At 44.5% G+C, this 22,823-nt stretch overlaps 1 protein-coding gene across 1 annotated transcript; it reads right to left on the reverse strand.

Annotated features, from left to right (window-relative positions):
* Nucleotides 1-4,814: 4,814 nt before the first annotated feature.
* phox2a (paired like homeobox 2A) lies at nucleotides 4,815-8,361 on the reverse strand. The gene is made up of 3 exons (XM_020508366.2): nucleotides 7,736-8,361; nucleotides 5,917-6,104; nucleotides 4,815-5,648 (listed from the first exon to the last, which is right to left on the reverse strand). The coding sequence occupies exons 1-3, from the start codon at nucleotides 7,956-7,958 to the stop codon at nucleotides 5,163-5,165; spliced, it is 897 nt and encodes a 298-aa protein (XP_020363955.1). The 5' UTR covers nucleotides 7,959-8,361; the 3' UTR covers nucleotides 4,815-5,162.
* Between the last annotated feature and the right edge of the window lie 14,462 nt (nucleotides 8,362-22,823).

The raw sequence follows: 22,823 nt of genomic DNA on the forward strand, positions 1-22,823 counted from the left end.
CACTGTTTGTTTCTCTTGGCACCGTAACTGACTACATTTACAGTGGGGCAAAAAAAGTATTTAGTCAGCCACCAATTGTGCAAGTTCTCCCACTTAAAAAGATGAGAGAGGCCTGTAATTTTCATCATAAGTACACTTCAGCTTCAGACAAAATGAGAAGAAAAAAATCCAGAAAATCACATTGTAGGATTTTTAATGAATTTATTTGCAAATTATGGTGGAAAATAAGTATTTGGTCAATAACAAAAGTTTAACTCAATACTTTGTTATATACCCTTTGTTAGCAATGACAGAGGTCAAACGTTTTCTGTAAGTCTTCACAAGGTTTTCACACACTGTTGCTGGTCTTTTGGCCCATTCCTCCATGCAGATCTCCTCTAGAGCAGTGATGTTTTGGGGCTGTTGCTGGGCAACACGGACTTTCAACTCCCTCCAAAGATTTTCTATGGGGTTGAGATCTGGAGATTGGCTAGGCCACTCCAGGACCTTGAAATGCTTCTTACGAAGCCACTCCTTTGTTGCCCGGGCAGTGTGTTTGGGATCATTGTCATGCTGAAAGACCCAGCCACATTTCATCTTCAATGCCCTTGCTGATGTAAGGGGGTTTTCACTCAAAATCTCACGACTCATGGCCCCATTCATTCTTTCCTTTACACGGATCAGTCGTCCTGGTCCCTTTGCAGAAAAACAGCCCCAAAGAATGATGTTTCCACCCCCATGCTTCACAGTAGGTATGGTGTTCTTTGGATACAACTCAGCATTCTTTGTCCTCCAAACATGACGAGTTGAGTTTTTACCAAAAAGTTCTATTTTGGTTTCATCTGACCATATGACATTCTCCCAATCTTCTTCTGGATCATCCAAATGCTCTCTAGCAAACTTCAGACGGGCCTGGACATGTACTGGCTTAAGCAGGGGGACACGTCTGGCACTGCATGATTTGAGTCCCTGGCGGTTTAGTGTGTTACTGATGGTAGGCTTTGTTACTTTGGTCCCAGCTCTCTGCAGGTCATTCACTAGGTCCCCCTGTGTGGTTCTGGGATTTTTGCTCACCGTTCTTGTGATCATTTTGACCCCACGGGGTGAGATCTTGCGTGGAGCCCCATATCGAGGGAGATTATCAGTGGTCTTGTATGTCTTCCATTTCCTAATAATTGCTCCCACAGTTGATTTCTTCAAACCAAGCTGCTTACCTATTGCAGATTCAGTCTTCCCAGCCTGGTGCAGGTCTACAATTTTGTTTCTGGTGTCCTTTGACAGCTCTTTGGTCTTGGCCATAGTGGAGTTTGGAGTGTGACTGTTTGAGGTTGTGGACAGGTGTCTTTTATACTGATAACAAGTTCAAACAGGTGCCATTAATACAGGTAACGAGTGGAGGACAGAGGAGCCTCTTAAAGAAGAAGTTACAGGTCTGTGAGAGCCAGAAATCTTGCTTGTTTGTAGGTGACCAAATACTTATTTTCCACCATAATTTGCAAATAAATTCATTAAAATCCTACAATGTGATTTTCTGGATTTTTTTTCTTCTCATTTTGTCTGTCATAGTTGAAGTGTACCTATGATGAAAATTACAGGCCTCTCATCTTTTTAAGTGGGAGAACTTGCACAATTGGTGGCTGACTAAATCCTTTTTTGCCCCCACTGTGTGTGTTAAATGGAAATACCTACAAGGGGACAAGGAAGAACTATGAGTAAAATAGAAAATGCCTTGTATTGTTTAATAGAACATACAGCACGCTATTAAAAATAACTGACTGTAGTCCTCTGTGGTGAATTAATACTGACTTGTCAATGGTGATGACATCTTGTTCTGTTGTCTCCTCCAGTTTACTATGAGGGCTCAATGAAGGCTGATTTCACCATCCCTGGCTTTTGACACAGGGGATCAGTATATTTGTACACTTTCTGTTATTGGTGCTGAGACTAGAAGACTGGCTACTGTGACTCCCTTTTCTGTGTGTGTGAGTGAGACCTTGACAGAGGTTATTTGAGGAGGAGAAGAAGCTATGTGAGTGAGACCAAGACAGAGGTTATTTGAGGAGGAGAAGAAGCTATGTGAGTGAGACCAAGACAGAGGTTATTTGAGGAGGAGAAGAAGCTATGTGAGTGAGACCAAGACAGGTTATTTGAGGAGGAGAAGAAACTGTGTGAGTGAGACCAAGACAGAGGTTATTTGAGGAGGAGAAGAAACTGTGTGAGTGAGACCAAGACAGAGGTTATTTGAGGAGGAGAAGAAACTGTGTGAGTGAGACCAAGACAGAGGTTATTTGAGGAGGAGAAGAAACTGTGTGAGTGAGACCAAGACAGAGGTTATTTGAGGAGGAGAAGAAACTGTGTGAGTGAGACCAAGACAGAGGTTATTTGAGGAGGAGAAGAAACTGTGTGAGTGAGACCAAGACAGAGGTTATTTGAGGAGGAGAAGAAACTGTGAGTGCAGCGAAGAGTGATATGATCCTTTAGCCCCTCCTCCCAATGCTCACAGACGGTCACACACAACACCACATCTTGTTCATTTGAGCAATATTTTTATAGGGTAGATTTATTTGACAGAATATTACAGTAGTGCTATAACCCTTCACACAACCTCTATAACCCTTCATACAGTTGCTATAAGCCTTCCCTTTGCCCTTATGTAGACAGGATGGGCAGTGAGCTGAGACATGCTCTGTAATGAACAACTCCTCAGAGTAATGTGGGGAAAAAAACACTAGACTATAACTAATATATTACTATTTACAAATCATTTTCAATTACAACATTTCGATATCTGTCCATTTAAAAAGACATACTGGTTTTGGTCACAAAAAAACATTGTTATTCCATTATTTTCTCATCCATAAATAACTGCTTTCCAGTAAAGTTGTCTTGAGTACCGTCTCTATAGTACCAGAGGGGGAGAGGGAGACAGGGAGTGGGAGAGGGAGACAGGGAGTGGGAGACAGGTAGAGGGAGACAGGGAGTGGGAGACGGGTAGAGGGAGAGGGAGACAGGGAGGGGGAGACAGGGAGGGGGAGAGGGAGATGGGGAGAGGGGGACAGGAGGAGAGGGAGACAGGAGGAGAGGGAGACAGGGAGAGGGAGACAGGGAGGGGGAGAGGGAGACGGGTAGAGGGAGACAGGGAGAGGGAGACAAGGAGACGGGGAGAGGGAGACAGGAGGAGAGGGAGACGGGGAGAGGGAGACAGGGAGGGGGAGACGGGTAGAGGGAGACAGGGAGTGGGAGAGGAAGACAGGGAGGGGAGAGGGAGACGGGTAGAGGGAGAGGGAGACAGGGAGTGGGAGACAGGTAGAGGGAGACAGGGAGTGGGAGACGGGTAGAGGGAGAGGGAGACAGGGAGGGGGAGACAGGGAGGGGGAGAGGGAGATGGGGAGAGGGGGACAGGAGGAGAGGGAGACAGGAGGAGAGGGAGACAGGGAGAGGGAGACAGGGAGGGGGAGAGGGAGACGGGTAGAGGGAGACAGGGAGAGGGAGACAAGGAGACGGGGAGAGGGAGACAGGAGGAGAGGGAGACGGGGAGAGGGAGACAGGGAGGGGGAGACGGGTAGAGGGAGACAGGGAGAGGGAGACAGGGAGAGGGAGACAGGAGGAGAGGGAGACAGGGAGGGGGAGACAGGGAGGGGGAGAGGGAGACGGGGAGACAGGAGGAGAGGGAGACAGGGAGGGGGAGACAGGAGGAGTCATGTCACAGACCATTAGAGTGACGTGTGTTTTATGCAGTAAGTACGGTCGACCACTGGTCTACTTGTGTTCAAGCTGCAGTCAGAGAATGTCCAACAATGCTGACCTGAATCCCAAAACACAACTCTAAAACCTCTACCTCCCTTCCCCCAGTCAGCCAGCCAGTCAGTCAGCCAGCCAGTCAGTCAGGGAGGGAACATTGCTATGAGATGTTTGAGCTGGTAGTCTGGTGGGAATGGGGATCAGAGGGGAGGGGTGGGGGTTGTCTGACAGTAGGAGTTCGGGGTTCACTGGCACGGGTGTAGTGAGGATGTGAGAGGGAATCTGGTCTGGCCTTCAGGGGGATAGTTGTATTTGGGTGTCCCCTCTCCAGTACAGAGGGATTTGGGGGTCCCCTCTCCAGTACAGAGGGAGTTGGGGGTCCCCTCTCCAGTACAGAGGGACTTGGGGGTCCCCTCTCCAGTACAGAGGGATTTGGGTGTCCCCTCTCCAGTACAGAGGGATTTGGGGGTCCCCTCTCCAGTACAAAGGAGTTGGGGGTCCCCTCTCCAGTACAGAGGGACTTGGGGGTCCCCTCTCCAGTACAGAGGGAGTTGGGGGTCCCCTCTCCAGAGGGGATGTGCTTGCTGTTAAGAGTTTGGGCTTTGTCCCACTGATTCTCTCCAGGAAGACTGACTGTTTACCTTCAGCCTGCCTGGTTAACATACTAATCAGGAGGTACAGGGGCTAGGAGCTACTGTTACTAATCAGGAGGTACAGGGGCTAGGAGCTACTGTTACTAATCAGGAGGTACCGGGGCTAGGAGCTACTGTTACTAATCAGGAGGTACAGGGACTAGGAGCTACTGTTACTAATCAGGAGGTACAGGGGCTAGGAGCTACTGTTACTAATCAGGAGGTATAGGGGCTAGTAGCTACTGTTACTAATCAGGAGGTACAGGGGCTAGGAGCTACTGTTACTAATCAGGAGGTACAGGGGCTAGGAGCTACTGTTACTAATCAGGAGGTACAGGGACTAGGAGCTACTGTTACTAATCAGGGGTACAGGGACTAGGAGCTACTGTTACTAAGTGCACAATGTCTGCTAATGCCTTTTGGACTGTGTATAGTGTGTTGGGGGGGGGGGGGGGGGGGGGCTTTGTTGGAGTGAGAACATACAGAACAACTGACACACACTCACACACCCCATATGAGATGCATGTTACACACACTTCAACACAAACACATATTCACAAACTACACTTAGAGAGTCCGGGTAATAATAAATGAAATGGATAGTCCCACTCCGGGGGGCAGTAGATAGAGGGGGAAGGAGAGTATAGATATACAGTAGTTATACTAGAGATCTCTGCTCCTTGTCTCTAGTACAGGTTAGTCTGTATAGATATACAGTAGTTATACTAGAGATCTCTGCTCCTTGTCTCTAGTACAGGTTAGTCTGTATAGATATACAGTAGTTATACTAGAGATCTCTGCTCCTTGTCTCTAGTACAGGTTAGTCTTGAGAGCATTGGGTTTCCGGTGGAAGGAGGAGAGCACGCCAGCGAAAGGCCCTGTCATACTGTCTGCCGGCTGCCACGCCTTCAGCAGCTCTGGAGCCTGGGCTGCGGGTTGGGCCATTCCTGGGTGGGCGGGGCCTAGGCTGGGCCAGCCAGGGGATTTGAGCCCCTGTAGAACGGGGGAGCTGGAGGTGTTGGTGTAGCCACCATTAGCAGGGGCGGGGCTGGGGCTGAGGCTGGCAGGGCTACCCATGTTCCCATTGGCTGAGCCAGGCAGCGAGGCGGTGCTGTCAGGGGTGGGACTGCAGATGGACTCTTTTGATTCGTCATCATCTGAGGAAGATCTGGGCTCACCCTTTTTCCCCCCAGCATTGCCATTGTTCCCTCCTGGGCCCCCAGTCCCATTACCAGATTTAGAGTTGGCTGCACGCTCCACCTTACGGAACTTAGCCCTCCGGTTCTGGAACCACACCTGACACAGACAGACAATAAAGTTTAGTCTCATTCAAACGTCTAAAAATACAACCAAAAGAAAAAGGCAACAAAATAAATATACACGTAAAAATACATACTATCTCTAAAATATACTCATGAATGATGTATAGATTACAATTTGGTAGATAACAATCATTTCGACAATAACTGACTGCATTAACAAAATAAACATGATAAGCCCATACATGGATGAAAATGTTTTATCTATTGTGAATTTGTGTTTTTCATCAGAACCCTGGACTCACCTGCACCCGCGCCTCTGTAAGGTCGATCTTGAGCGCAAGCTCCTCGCGCGTGTAGATGTCGGGATAGTGGGTCTCCGCGAACACGCGCTCCAGCTCCTTCAGCTGTGAGCTCGTGAAGGTGGTCCTTATGCGCCGCTGTTTCCGCTTCTCGTTTAAACCGGATGGGTCGGAGAAGAATTTATATGGAACTGCGGAGCCAACCAATCACAATAAAACCAATTAGTGATGCTCTGTTTTATTGTAGGCGTTTTTCTATAGGTTATGTTATGGAGTTGCCTTTGTCTGACCTCGTAGGCTATAGGCTATAGCTTGAGGCTGAAGATGTTTTTCCCTGTACAATACACGTTTTAATTGACTTGATCAATTCAACTAACGGAATATAGCCTATCAGTAGGCCTAGGTGAAATATCGTGGTTCCCATATTTATATAATTTATTATTCAGAGTTATTTTTTATTGATAGGAAAGTAGTCCACAATCGTACAAAATATATGACTACATTTTTACAATTAGCTAGTTGTAATTATACCATTAACTAAATGAAGTCATTTGTAATTTGGTCAAATTTGCCTAAACTAAACATGGAATAACATAATTTGATAGGCTATCAACAAGGGCATCGAAGAAAATGTTGTGATAGACTAACCACCTTCCAGTTTCATTATTTCATTCAATTTGATTTTAAAAAATGAAAAGTGTCATGCAGCCTGATCATTAGATACAGATATTTTAGAAGTGTTTTTTTTCCCCAGAAAGAGAGAGCGCGTGCATAACGAACGCCACGGTCTGTCAGTGCGCCTTCATTACAACTACAATAAAATCATATTTAAAAAAAAATCATTAGCTTATCCAGAAAGTTAGAGGGAATTCACATATAAATATAAACAGTGCAATAATGAGGTTTTAGGCGCAGCAGGACGTGTGCGCTTTTCGAATAAGGTGGCACAGCCTGCACTATTCAACCATTTGTTGAAGATAATTCCTTTTTATTAGTTGTAGGCCTATTAGTAACTATAAAACGTAATTGTTATTTAATTGTTATTAATATAGGACAGTAGTTACCATATTATTCTTGTTACTAAGTGAGCTATTGTTTGTTTCTTTTTTTTCATTTGGACACATGAAAAGAGATTTCTCGCACATCTGAGCTACCTACATGGTAACAGTTGAATAATATGAGAGAAAAAAGAAACCGATACGTAAAGCTTATTTTTTCTCAATCTGCAAAATTGTAAATAAATAAAGAATCGAGTTATCCTATTCCATCATATCGACATGAATTATAAAATTGGAAATGTATGTATGGAAACGTAGCAAAAAATAAACATTTGAATTGCGCAGTCGAATCGTGACCACATAACGAATTAAATAGAAAATGACGGATAAAGGAAAGGGTACATTTTAGGATAGGCTAAGTTCTATTAAATTGACTAAACAAATTACAAATTTGATTAGTTGATAATACAGATATATTTGCCATCTACCGAATTGTACACTGACTGAATTATCCCCATGCCAACGAACATAAAACGAAAGATTAGACCCTCAAATGAAGAGGTATGATAATATGAAACAGAATATTTATAATTTCGAATGATTGAGTTTTCATTAATCAAATGAAATGTCTTTCCTTCTTAGCCTAGTTGGTAATAATCAAATAACAAAAATGACATTTTACGCAAAGTATTTCAAATAAGACCAGACGCTTTAACTATAGCCAACAGCTGGAGATGAAACACCGCTGTGAGCAACTCCTGCGAGACAAATCTCCCACTCATGCCCCACTATACCCTCTCCCCATGCTCTCTGCGTGCTCTTACCTGTGGAGTAGGGTGTGGGCTGGTGCTCCCGAAGGGACCCCAGTGTGCAGCTAGCGGTGCTCAGAGGTGCGCATCCCGGGTTGGCACCGAACCCGGTCCGGATCGGGTTGTACTGGAACGAGCTGGCCTGACTGCACGAGCTGAAGTCCGCGTAGGCCGATGCCTCCATGGCCGCCATGCACGAGTCATATGAGTTCAGGTAGGAGTAATCCATTTTATACATGGAGGCGCGAGGACAACAACTCTGGGGCGAGCGCTGGATGAAATGTACTTCTCCGGATTCGAGAGGAATTAAAACGGTTAAAGCTGTAAAAACACCACAGAATGAATTCCGTTTTTCAAATTTCTCCAATGACCCGCTTTAGGTCCCCGAGTTCAGTCCCGCTCTCAATTTGGTTTTCTTGTTTTCAGTCAAAGCAGGATGTTATTTTACCATATATATGTCTTTCTTCACGTCGCTCTCTCGTCCTTGAAAGTAATATTCCTGAAATCTCTTTCTTTCTTTTCTCTCTCAGTATCAGTATCTTCCTCTTCCATCCACGTCAGTTTCGCTCTCGCTCCCTTCCGGAACACCTCGCCTTGCGCTCAGTATGACAGCGCACCGGCCAGCTCGCGCAGTGTTTATAATAAACTTGGCAGTCCGCGAGACAATAACGAGGCGGTGGTCTCTTTCCATGACAATGTCTCGAGAGTCTATTGGGGGGCATCGTGCACGGTCAGCCCCCTCCCACTACTCATGCATTACTAATGCGCGCGAAGTTAACCCTCAGCCAGACGTCTTTATGCCAGATAAACTCCTGATATGATTCTGATTTCTGGAATTACATATTTTATTTGATGTTGTTCAAGATGTAGCCTTTCTCTCCGTGTAAGAGTGGTAGCCTATGTATGGGTGTATGCGTCACCTCAAGAGTGTCTGACTGCAGAACCAAACTAAACGCGTTTCAATCAGTGGATCCCATGGAAACTTTCATAAACGCATTGACTCCCCATAAATTGATTTAAGTTATTGTTCAGTGGCATCCAACGTGATATGAAACACACTAGCACGCGCCTCATGGGCCATACGCTTATAATGCCCAGGGTGGTTAGAGCACAATCTCAGCGTCTCCTCTTATTCCGGGGCTGGAATGGAAGTGACACTAAATCGATGTAACGTTTATTAAACACATGAATTATCAGTTGCATAGACAACCAGGAGTGTCCTCTCTGCTACATCTGGGTCCTTAATTCAACCGTTTGAGAAATTAAGAGGTTCTTCGTTAGAAGAAAATAGCCTATATTCGACAAAATCATATCGTCCAAACCCTTGGAGCTTGTGTTGCTAAATTAACAGTTTTACGCGCGTGCTAAATTGATTATGGGAATGTAGCCACTGGCCCTGTGTGCGTGTAATAATATAATACGGTTTTATATGTAAAAGAGCAGTTCTCGATAGCGGCAGAGGGCTCTTCTCGTACTATCACCGCTTACTTTGCCAGTGGCCCAGTCTAATGGCATTACAACCTGCCGCATTGCCATGTTTATGTTCCATTGAATAACCCGCATCTTGCTGTGTCAGGACTGGGGTTTCTCCGCGCACAACAAGTCTCCAACAATATCAATAACGTTAGGAATCCTCTTGAAAATGTATGTTGTCTGAACGCATGGCACACGGTGGTGGCAGCAAGGGCGCGCGGTCAGGCCCGGTTGCATTGCGTTTGAAGGGCGGGGAGCACCGGGAGAGAATAGTCGTTTATATTAGCCACTACAGTGTCTCTAACTCAGATACTTTATCTTGTATGGACTTACATGTCACAAAAACTATGATGATAACAATGATGTCAATTATAAAACAAAAAACATATATATATTGGCCTATAAAATAAAGTACAATAGAATTAATACCTGTTAATAACATCACAATAGTTATCAGTTCATTTTCGTTTCTGTCTCTGCTTTTCAAAGCTTAATCATGGACATTTTCATGGACTGTTGAACTCATGTTTAGTCATTTGTATGCCTCACCGTTGTCCCCATTCATATGCATGTAATGCATGTCTAAAGACCTCAACTTTGGGGTGTTTTTATTGCTGTTCTGAGTTCTTCCTCAGCTGGTTATTGTAGACCTACAGGCTCAAAAAATACAAATAGGCCTATACATTTCAAACCATTTTATTCCTATAGTTTACTCAGTTCCCTTCAACATATATAAATCCCCTCTCCTCGATACCGGTGTTGTTACGTTATGCTGCTCTATAGGGTATCACTCACTTTTCATTTAAAAAAAGATTGTCAACTTCAATGCAATATAACAAGTTGTTGTTTCAACACTGTATGCCACCGCGTGCTGTTTCAGCTTAATCAGCTGAATCAGTTTACTCCAGTTAATCAGTTTAATCAGCTGAATCAGTTTAATCAGCTGAATCAGTTTACTCAGCTGAATCAGTTTACTCAGCTGAATCAGTTTACTCAGCTGAATCAGTTTAATCAGCTGAATCAGTTTAATCAGCTGAATCAGTTTAATCAGCTGAATCAGTTTAATCAGCTGAATCAGTTTACTCAGCTGAATCAGTTTAATCAGCTGAATCAGTTTACTCAGCTGAATCAGTTTACTCCAGTTAATCAGCTGAATCAGTTTAATCAGCTTAATCAGCTGAATCAGTTTAATCAGCTGAATCAGTTTACTCAGCTGAATCAGTTTACTCCAGTTAATCAACTGTATATAAAGTAATTATCTAAATAAAATGTCCGATGCATATTTCCCCATATGCCTAACTGTTGTGTGTTGTGTGATTGTGATATTGTCTGAAGCATGATATCAGATTGATCTGTTGGCTTTGTGTCTGTCATCTTGCAGGTATGTTGGGTGCCCTATTCCACGAGCTCAACAAAGGGTTTTGCAGTCCTTGGGGCGCGCACGAGCCGGACCCTGAATCAGAACCCATGCAGTTGTCTCGCCCTCAGCCTCTCTCTCTACCACAGACGTGGCACCACTAGTCATAGAGCTGTCGCGCGCTCTGACTCTAACCAGGTTAGAAACGGTCCGCCTGAAGCCGGTGCGCCATTGTGCATATAAGTAATTCGGGATTGAATGGCTGGTGCGCCAACGGGACCCCATCGTTCCAGCCCTCACTCATCCATCACCGTGCAAATCATATGCACGCACAGGATAGGCAACATTTTGGGGATATAGCTAATATCCCCAAAATGTAGCCTATCCTGTGCACTTACAGGCCTAATGCTTTTACAGAGCAGGGAAAGGACATAGGCCGAAATAAATACAAAACGTGTTGAAGCTAAACACACGTTCATCTGTGTATTTACAGCAACAGGTGCCTGGCAACCGCCCGTACACACTATAGCACTATAGCATTTTACCTGCTGTTTCATTGGCTGGTTCAGCACCGTGTCTGACTCAATAAAATGCTCAAAATAAAGGTTTGAATTAAGCAGGTTTTATGCCAGACCACTGACCGGTCGGTTCTCAACTGCTAGGTTTTATGACAGACCACTGGCCGGTCGGTTCTCAACTGCTAGGTTTTATGCCAGACCACTGGCCGGTCGGTTCTCAACTGCTAGGTTTTATGCCAGACCACTGGCCGGTCGGTTCTCAACTGCTAGGTTTTATGCCAGACCACTGGCCGGTCGGTTCTCAACTGCTAGGTTTTATGCCAGACCACTGGCCGGTCGGTTCTCAACTGCTAGGTTTTATGACAGACCACTGACCGGTCGGTTCTCAACTGCTAGGTTTTATGCCAGACCACTGGCCGGTCGGTTCTCAACTGCTAGGTTTTATGACAGACCACTGGCCGGTCGGTTCTCAACTGCTAGGTTTTATGCCAGACCACTGGCCGGTCGGTTCTCAACTGCTAGGTTTTATGCCAGACCACTGGCCGGTCGGTTCTCAACTGCTAGGTTTTATGACAGACCACTGGCCGGTCGGTTCTCAACTGCTAGGTTTTATGCCAGACCACTGGCCGGTCGGTTCTCAACTGCTAGGTTTTATGCCAGACCACTGACCGGTCGGTTCTCAACTGCTAGGTTTTATGACAGACCACTGACCGGTCGGTTCTCAACTGCTAGGTTTTATGACAGACCACTGACCGGTCGGTTCTCAACTGCTAGGTTTTATGACAGACCACTGACCGGTCGGTTCTCAACTGCTAGATTTTATGACAGACCACTGACCGGTCGGTTCTCAACTGCTAGGTTTTATGCCAGACCACTGGCCGGTCGGTTCTCAACTGCTAGGTTTTATGCCAGACCACTGGCCGGTCGGTTCTCAACTGCTAGGTTTTATGCCAGACCACTGACCGGTCGGTTCTCAACTGCTAGGTTTTATGACAGACCACTGACCGGTCGGTTCTCAACTGCTAGGTTTTATGCCAGACCACTGGCCGGTCGGTTCTCAACTGCTAGGTTTTATGACAGACCACTGACCGGTCGGTTCTCAACTGCTAGGTTTTATGACAGACCACTGGCCGGTCGGTTCTCAACTGCTAGGTTTTATGACAGACCACTGGCCGGTCGGTTCTCAACTGCTAGGTTTTATGACAGACCACTGGCCGGTCGGTTCTCAACTGCTAGGTTTTATGACAGACCACTGGCCGGTCGGTTCTCAACTGCTAGGTTTTATGACAGACCACTGACCGGTCGGTTCTCAACTGCTAGGTTTTATGACAGACCACTGGCCGGTCGGTTCTCAACTGCTAGGTTTTATGACAGACCACTGGCCGGTCGGTTCTCAACTGCTAGGTTTTATGACAGACCACTGACCGGTCGGTTCTCAACTGCTAGGTTTTATGCCAGACCACTGGCCGGTCGGTTCTCAACTGCTAGGTTTTATGACAGACCACTGGCCGGTCGGTTCTCAACTGCTAGGTTTTATGACAGACCACTGGCCGGTCGGTTCTCAACTGCTAGGTTTTATGACAGACCACTGACCGGTCGGTTCTCAACTGCTAGGTTTTATGACAGACCACTGGCCGGTCGGTTCTCAACTGCTAGGTTTTATGACAGACCACTGGCCGGTCGGTTCTCAACTGCTAGGTTTTATGACAGACCACTGACCGGTCGGTTCTCAACTGCTAGGTTTTATGACAGACCACTGACCGGTCGGTTCTCAACTGCTAGGTTTTATGACAGACCACTGGCCGGTCGGTTCTCAACTGCTAGGTTTTATGACAGACCACTGACCGGTCGGTTCTCAACTGCTAGGTTTTATGACAGACCACTGGCCGGTCGGTTCTCAACTGCTAGGTTTTATGACAGACCACTGGCCGGTCGGTTCTCAACTGCTAGGTTTTATGACAGACCACTGGCCGGTCGGTTCTCAACTGCTAGGTTTTATGACAGACCACTGGCCGGTCGGTTCTCAACTGCTAGGTTTTATGACAGACCACTGACCGGTCGGTTCTCAACTGCTAGGTTTTATGACAGACCACTGACCGGTCGGTTCTCAATTGCTAGGTTTTATGACAGACCACTGGCCGGTCGGTTCTCAACTGCTAGGTTTTATGACAGACCACTGACCAGTCGGTTCTCAACTGCTAGATTTTATGACAGACCACTGACCGGTCGGTTCTCAACTGCTAGGTTTTATGCCAGACCACTGGCCGGTCGGTTCTCAACTGCTAGGTTTTATGCCAGACCACTGGCCGGTCGGTTCTCAACTGCTAGGTTTTATGACAGACCACTGGCCGGTCGGTTCTCAACTGCTAGGTTTTATGACAGACCACTGGCCGGTCGGTTCTCAACTGCTAGGTTTTATGACAGACCACTGGCCGGTCGGTTCTCAACTGCTAGGTTTTATGACAGACCACTGGCCGGTCGGTTCTCAACTGCTAGGTTTTATGACAGACCACTGACCGGTCGGTTCTCAATTGCTAGGTTTTATGACAGACCACTGGCCGGTCGGTTCTCAACTGCTAGGTTTTATGACAGACCACTGACCAGTCGGTTCTCAACTGCTAGATTTTATGACAGACCACTGACCGGTCGGTTCTCAACTGCTAGGTTTTATGCCAGACCACTGGCCGGTCGGTTCTCAACTGCTAGGTTTTATGCCAGACCACTGGCCGGTCGGTTCTCAACTGCTAGGTTTTATGCCAGACCACTGACCGGTCGGTTCTCAACTGCTAGGTTTTATGCCAGACCACTGACCGGTCGGTTCTCAACTGCTAGGTTTTATGACAGACCACTGGCCGGTCGGTTTTCAACTGCTAGGTTTTATGACAGACCACTGACCGGTCGGTTCTCAACTGCTACTTTTTATGCCAGACCACTGACCAGTCGGTTCTCAACTGCTAGGTTTTATGCCGACTCCAGGGCCCCTCAGGCCTACTGATTGAGCTAGACTGGGGTGGTGCTGGTGAAATAACCACTCCCCAATTTATGGATTCAAGGACTGTAGTCCATGAGATCAAAATTATGGTTTTACATTTATTTGAATTTATAGGCTACACTCTTAGTAAAAAATGTTTTTTGCTTCATATTCTGACACCCCTAAAGGTTCTATATAGAACCGAAATTGGTTCCATATAGAATCCTATATGAAAGTCAAGGGTTCTAAATGGAACCAATTTTGGTTCAGTGAAGAAGAACCCTTGGGGTTCTGATCAAAGAACCCTACAAAAGGGTTCTACAAAAGGGTTCTTAGGCATGCCATATATGAAGCAAATATAGAACCCCTTTTGGTTCTATCCAGAACCTTATTTTCTAAGAGAATAGGCGACTCCATTAAATTGGATAAAACAGACCCTTTTACAGGTTAATTTACAGCCCATAACATATAGATCTATCATTCAATAATCATATAATTATTTGAAATGACCATTACAGCTGTAAATAGCCTCTACAGACACAACATGGTGTCTTGACAGATGTAGGTTTACAGACGTAGATACATTTTTATTTTTATTTTTTACAAATCGTTAAATAAATATAAATCCATATGTATATAGGCTAGACTATATAGCCTGACTAAAATTAGCCAACGAATTTTCCTTCAAACATTGTTTTGGAATATGGGATATGCATCAGTGGTTTATACGTATCATGCCACTATAGGCTTACATTCGATACCAACTACGCAATACAAATAATTATTATTTACTTCATAGTTAATCTGAGCAGGATTTTGCTTCTTTTTCTAATTCTGTTGAAAATGGGGTTGGTAGCCTCCGAGTCTCAGCACCATGTCACGGACAGCAGCCATCCATGGTCTATCTGTATTAGATGCTATTTAGTTGAAGTAAAATGCTCTTGATTATTTACAATTTTAATGGTGTCAATATCGGACGGAAGCCAAATAGATATTTTCACACGGTGAACGACATTCTATTCTATTCGATAGGTATTATATCTATTATATGAGTGTTGATTACTCTAAATTACAAATTGACCAATCGCTATTTGGCCGTTAATTCGCCTGGTAGTTCATTTTTAAAAAGGAAATGTCTAGGTATATATCAAATATCTATCGAAATAATACATTAGGGCCTATAGCCTGTAATAATTATGGCTTCAACAACAGAACTGAAAATAGCCATTTTGGTTAGGCTACCATGACTCGACGATAGACCAGAGACTAGAACACGTTACAGCTTTGTCACGAGGTTCTAATCACCCTCTTTGGGACTGGTCAGGATTCTGCTCTCGTGATGGATCGGTTACCTCTTTTGATTGACACCCCCGCGTGTTCCAGACCACCACGTGCCCCGGGACAGATACTGTCTCGGCCCCCGGTGCGGCCTTTCACTGAACCCGGTACATATCCGTCCCATCCTTTACTGATCCCTCACCCTACCCTCAGTCTCCCCTCTCTCCATCCATCTCCCTTCTCTCCATCTATCCATCACAGCGGCACCAGTCTCCCCAGGTCTCATCAATCTCCCCTCTACCCCCCACCCGCCTGCTTCATTAGCCCAATCTGCATTCACCGGCTATCGTTCTTACCGCGCCCAGTCCACGGTACCGGCCGGGAGACAGCCCCCGCTCTATTGGAAGGACTATCGGAAACGATTACAGTCAGAGCGATGGGGAAAGCGAAACCAAAACGAACGGAATTCAATTAGCATAGGAGACGTGCCCCATTTTCGTTAAAATAGGCAATTTTTGATTGCAAGGCAGAAATACACATTAATTACATGAGACCACCAAAAATAAATGATCTAGCCAACAAGACACATGCGGTTTAACAGGGCATCTAGGCCTATGAGAAGTTAAGACGCATTTGGGAGGAGGAATGTGATAATTTGGGGAAATCCTTAGAATATTCCCTGACTCTGATCCCTCCCTCTGTCACTCCAGGGTCGCGAGGAGCCTCTTGTGGCTATTGTTGCCGCCTCTGTTGACTCAGACGCCATGAATGCGAAAGGCCACCGTTACAGTTTCCGTTAAATCTCCCATGAATTTAAAAGTCCAAAGTTAAACTCCGTGCGCCCACTCAGGCCCCTGCGCGAGGGTATTATGCCGGATTAAAGGGGTCCTCGGAGACAAACACGCCGCAAGGCGGCTTTGGCTCTTTGAATGGATTAAATGTTAACGTTTAAACTCTCGAGTGAAGGTCGCTGTTCTTTTGCGCCACAATGGAAAACAAGCTACGCACATTTAACTTTGGAAACAGTTTAATTTTACCAGCAAACTCACCTTTGAATCCAAGTGAAGGGACCGCCACACAACAGATGGCCCACAAGACCCTGACTACTGTTGCGAGGTGCAGATGGACCCTTCTTCATTGAACAATGTCACCAATAATGGAACTTTTTAGGGACATCAGCTGTAGCCTGAACTATTTAACTACAGGATCGGTGTCCTGACTTCGGTACGGTTGAGCCAACGTAGGCTAATGCGATTAGCATGAGGTTGTTAGTAACACAAACAATTTCCCAGGACATAGACATATCTGATATGTGCAGTAGGCTTAAATTCTTGTTAATCTAACTGCACTATCCAATTTACAGTAGCTATTACAGTGAAATAATACCATGCTATTGTTTGAGGAGAGTGCACAATTATGAACTTGAAAATGTATTAATAAACCAATTAGGCACATTTGGGCAGTCTTGATGCAACATTTGAACAGATATGCAATGGTTCATTGAATCAGTCTAAAACTTTGCACATACACTGCTGCCATCTATTGGCCAAAATCTAAATTGTGCCTGGGCTGGAATAATACATTATGGCCTTTCGATTGCATTTCAAATCTGTTTTTTAAAATTTGTATTATCTTTTACCAGATCTAATGTGTTATATTCTCTTACATTAATTTCACATTTCCACAAACTTCAAAGTGTTTCCTTTCAAATGGTATCAATAATATGTATATCCTGGCTTCAGGTCCTGAGCCACAGGTAGTTAGATTTGGGTATGTCATTTTAGGCCCCCAAAAATGAAAAAGGGTCCGATCTTTACAAGGTTTTAACACCACAAGATTGGAAATCTTTCTTGTATCAAATGTCCTGTTCAGTTGTGCTGAAATCTAATTAAGGTGACAGACATTCCTAACACTGATCTGAATAAAAGGCATGGAAAGTCAAATACATTTACAATGACTAAACGCACTCTAAACAGGACAATGGGGAAGTAAATACTAGTGGTTGAAATTTGAATAGTGAAATCTGAATACAGGGCATTCTGAAAGTATTCAGACCCCTTGACCTTTTCCACATTTTGTTACGTTACAGCCTTATTCTAAAATTGATTAAATAGTTGTTTTCCCTTGTCAATCTACACACAACACCCACAATGACAAAGCAAAAACAGTTTTTAGAAATGTTTGCAAATGTGTTTCAAATAAAAATCTGAAATATCACATTTGCATAAGTATTCAGACCCTTTACTCAGTACTTTGTTGAAGCACCTTTGACAGCGATTACAGCCTCGAGTCTTCTTGGGTATGATGCTACAAACTTGGCACACCTGTATTTGGGGAGTTTCTCCCATTCTTCTCTGCAGATCCTCTCAAGCTCTGTCAGGTTGGATGAGGAGCGTCGCTATTTTCAGGTCTCTCCAGAGATGTTAGATCGGGTTAATGTCTGGGCTCTGGCTGGGCCACTCAAGGACATTCAGAGACTTATCCTGAAGCCACTGCTGGGTTGTCTTGGCTGTGTGCTTAGTGTTCTTGTCCTGTTGGAAAGTGAACTTAGGTCCTGAGCGTTCTGAACCAGGTTTTCATTAAAGATATCTCTATACTTAGCTCCATTCATCTTTACCTCGATCCTGACTAGTCTCCCAGTCCCCGGAGCTGAAAAACATCCCAACAGCATGATGCCGCCACCCCCATGCTTGGTGCCAGATTTCCTCCAGACGTGACGCTTGGCATTCAGGCCAAATCGTTCAATCTTGGTTTCATCAGACCAGAGAATCTTGTTTCTCATGGTCTGAGAGTCTTTAGGTGCCTTTTGGCAAACTCAAACTGATTGGCCAATCAATTGAATTTACCACAGGTGGACTCCAATCAAGTTATAGAAACATCTCAAGGATGATCAATGGGAACAGGATGCACGTGAGCTCAATCTCGAGTTTCATAGCAACGGGTCTAAATAATTATGTAAATAAGGTATTTCTGTTTTTATTTTTTAATAAATTAGCAAAATGTCAAAAAACCTGTTTCACGTTGTCATTATGAGGTATTGTGTGTAGATTGACAAGGGGGAAAACATGATTGAATCAAGCGGATCTAAATGTGGAAAAAGTCAAGGGGTCTGAATACTTTTCGAATGCATTGTAGGTGTTTTCCTACTTGGAAACTGACTGGAAAAAACGGACTATCATGTTTAATTTAAGCATTCTTGTGTTTAAGATGAGAACACTTATTATCAAATCTACATGCCTAATGTTTAAGTTTTAAAGCACTGCATCAAATATATAAGTCCGGCTTATACTACTTTGATATGATTATTTATGCTATCCCTAATGTCTAGCCTAGCAATGGACCTAGCAATGGACCTAGCAATGGACCTAGCAATGGACCTAGCAATTAGCTTGATCTTTAAAACATCTTTTTTAGGATAAAAAACAGACCAACTGTCCCTGGAGAAACACACACACACACACACACACACACACACACACACACACACACACACACACACACACACACACACACACACACACACACACACACACACACACACACACACACACACACACAGCTGGAGGAGCTGGGATGGCCGCGCGCAGGAGAGCTTCTACAAACACGCTAATTAGATCTCAGGCTCAGGCCCCGCGCTCTGAAAGCTGGCCGGCGGCGGGGCGCGCGGAGCTGTGGAAAGTTAATTGAATTAAATTCCCTCTAAACTAATTAGGCTGCAATCTGCCACGCGAGCTGTCCCTGAGCAAGGTTCGAATTAGGGAGAATGGATTTGTTCCTTTCTTTAGGAGAAGGGGGATGGCTGTGTTTTAGGGCTATTTTATTCCCTTTTATGATAATTCTCCCGTTGGGACAGGCGAGCGTTCGTAACTGTACGGGGATTGGCAGCTTGCATCTGGAGATGCTCCGGTCCGCGTCTCGAGCCCACCCGCGCGCCCTGCTCACCGTCACCATGTCAGGAAGCAGACTGTACCCCCGAGCGTCTCTATTTGGCCTACACCCGGTGAGGAGAGGGGTGCCTCTCTGTTGCCAATATGATGAGGATGAGCTAAGCGCGGAGTAATGGCGGATCGATCCGTGCCTGCCTTCTGAGAGACCTCGGGGGAAAGAGAAAAGAGAGAGAGAGAGGAGAGGAGAGGGGGAGACGGACAGGGGAGGATAACACGGATGAAAATGCCCCGTTAAGAGCGCGGACAGATATGATAATGGACCACGAGGCTATCTGAGCTTTGAGTGATGCGCGCGAACCGCGCTGAGTGCTCACGAGCGAGTCATCATCACCCACCTCCTTGTGATGTTGCCACGCCAGGCAGGCCCCAACGATAGAAGCCAAACATGGAGATAAAATAAATGGAATTATAGGTATACACTTTTAGAAAACAATTATATCTTGAACCGAAATAGGTTTTTCGGCTGTCCCCGAAATAACCCTTTGAAAAAAATACTTGGTTTCACAAAGGGTCCTACATAGAACCAAAAGGATTCTAGCTGCAAACAAAAAGGGTTCTGCCTCGAACCAAAAACGGTTCTCCTAGGGCAGGTATAGAAAATGTGTTTAACATTTTCTTCACATTTTCAAACAGTACATTTATATATATTTATATATATATATATATTACAGTTGGGTGTTTTTTCTCTCGCCAATTTAACCATCTATTGTTCAGCGAAATAACAACACAATGTCAAATACAGGTACCCTAGTAAAATAATTAACATCCAATCACATTAACCGTTACTCATCCAATCACATTAACCGTTACTCATCCAATCACATTAACCGTTACGTATGTAGCTGCTGCTCATGTTGGTATCTGTACTGATGGCGCAAAAGCCATGACAGGGAGACATAGTGGAGTGGTAATGTGTGTGCAAGCAGTTTCTCCCAACGCCACTTGGATACACTGCAGCATCCAACAAGAGGCTCTTGCTGCCAAGGGAATGCCTGACAGCTTGAAAGACGTTTTGGACACTACAGTGAAAATGGTTAACTTTGTTAAAGCAAGGCCCCTGAACTCTCGTGTATTTTCTGCGCTATGCAACGATATGGGCAGCGACCATGTAACGCTTTTACAACATACAGAAGTGCATTGGTTATTAAGGGGCAAAGTATTGACACGTTTTTTAAATTGAGAGACGAGCTTAAAGTTTTCTTTACTGACCATCATTTTCACTTGTCTGACCGCTTGATGATGAGGTGTTTCTCACACGACTGGCCTATCTGGGTGATGTTTTTATTTAAAAAAATGTTGATTTCACCTTTATTTAACCAGGTAGGCTAGTTGAGAACAAGTTCTCATTTGCAACTGCGACCTGGCCAAGATAAAGCAAAGCAGTGTGACTCAGACAACAACACAGAGTTACACATGGAGTAAACAATAAACAAGCTAATAACACAAACAAGTCAATGACACAGTAGAGAAAAGAAAGTCTATATACAGTGTTTGCAAAAGGCATGAGGAGGTAGGCAATAAATAGGCCATAGGAGCGAATAGTTACAATTTATCAGATTAACACTGGAGTGATAAATGAGCAGATGATGATGTGCAAGTAGAGATATTGTTGTGCAAAAGAGCAGAAAAGTAAATAAAATAAAAACAGTATGGGGATGGGGTAGATTGGGTGGGCTATTTACAGATGGACTATGTACAGCTGCAGTGATCGGTTAGCTGCTCAGATAGTTGTTCATTCCACCTGAATGATCCAAATCTAGGATTACAGGGAATCTCCGCAACTATATTAAACGTGCGGGACAGAATTGAGGCTATGATTAAGAAGTTGGAGCGATTCTCTGTCTGCATTAACAAGGACAACACAGATCATTGTATGATTTTTTGGTGTGCAAATTAACTCAAGCTTATGGACAATGTCAAATGGGGCGGCAAGTAGCCTAGTGGTTAGAATGTTGGGCCAGTAACCGAAAGGTTGCTAGATTGAATCCCCGAGATGACAAAGTAAAAATCTGCCGTTCTGCCCCTGAACAAGGCAGTTAACCCACTGTTCCTTGGCCAACATTGTAAAAAAGGTTTTTAAAAAATGTGATATAGCAAAGCACCCGAGTGAGTTGGGTGCTCAATTACTTTCCTGAAACGGATGACACAAACAACTGGATTCGGTATCCCTTTCGTACCCTGCCTCCAGTCCACTTACTGATATCTGAACAAGAGAGCCTCGTCGAAATTGCAACAAGCAGTTCTGTGAAAATTGAATTGATTCCGAAGCCACTGCTAGAAACCATCAAAGCAGACTGTGTCTTGGCAAATCACGCTGTTAAGACACTGATGCCCTTTGCAACAGCGTATCTATGTGAGAGTAGATTCTCGGCCCTCACTAGCATGAAAACTAAATACAGGCACAGACTGTGTGTGGAAAATGATTTAACATGGAGACTCTCTCCAATACAACCCAACAGAGTTATGTGCATCCTCTCAAGCACACCCTTCTCATTAACCTGTGGTGAGTTATTCACACCCTTCTCATTAACCTGTGGTGAGTTATTCACACCCTTCTCATTAACCTGTGGTGAGTTATTCACACCCTTCTCATTAACCTGTGGTGAGTTATTCACACCCTTCTCATTAACCTGTGGTGAGTTATTCACACCCTTCTCATTAACCTGTGGTGAGTTATTCACACCCTTCTCATTAACCTGTGGTGAGTTATTCACACCCTTCTCATTAACCTGTGGTGAGTTATTCACACCCTTCTCATTAACCTGTGGTGAGTTATTCACACCCTTCTCATTAACCTGTGGTGAGTTATTCACACCCTTCTCATTAACCTGTGGTGAGTTATTCACACCCTTCTCATTAACCTGTGGTGAGTTATTCACACCCTTCTCATTAACCTGTGGTGAGTTATTCACACCCTTCTCATTTACCTGTGGTGAGTTATTCACCATTTCCAATGAACAAATAAGGTTTTATATGTAAAATGGTTAAATAAAGAGCAACATTATTATATTTGTATTTGTGCCCTGGTCCTATCCTATGTCACTTCCCACGAGCCGGGTTGTGACAAAAACTCAAACTCATTCTTATGTTTGATAAATGTATCATATAGTGTGTGTGTGTGTGTGGCAGGCTTACAATGATGTCAAAAAACAACATTTGAGAGTGCGCTGACCCTGGTGCTTAGAGGGGGTACGCAGCTGGAGGTTGAATGTTTGAAGGGGTACTGTCGTGGAAATGTCCTCTATTTACCAAATCATGGGAGCAAACCACAACACGAATCAGAGTTAGTTATAAAAGTCCATCTTTAATTATATCAGCTCTATCACAACCCTGTGACTCTCAGATCAATTCAGTGTCTATCAATGAATTCTCCGAGAGTCCCTTCCACATTGCAACTGAGATCCTTTAATAGCAAAAAACACACATAGCCAGACAGCATAGATATAATAAATCGTTCAGCTTTGTCTCCTAAACGATGTTATTTTCTCAAACTCAGAACCATAAACCAATCCTCCATATCAACAGGCATATATCAAATCCATCCTATCTTGACAAGATC

The sequence above is a fragment of the Oncorhynchus kisutch genome, linkage group LG18 (genome assembly GCF_002021735.2).
Source record: "Oncorhynchus kisutch isolate 150728-3 linkage group LG18, Okis_V2, whole genome shotgun sequence".
Taxonomy (NCBI): Eukaryota; Metazoa; Chordata; class Actinopteri; order Salmoniformes; family Salmonidae; genus Oncorhynchus; species Oncorhynchus kisutch.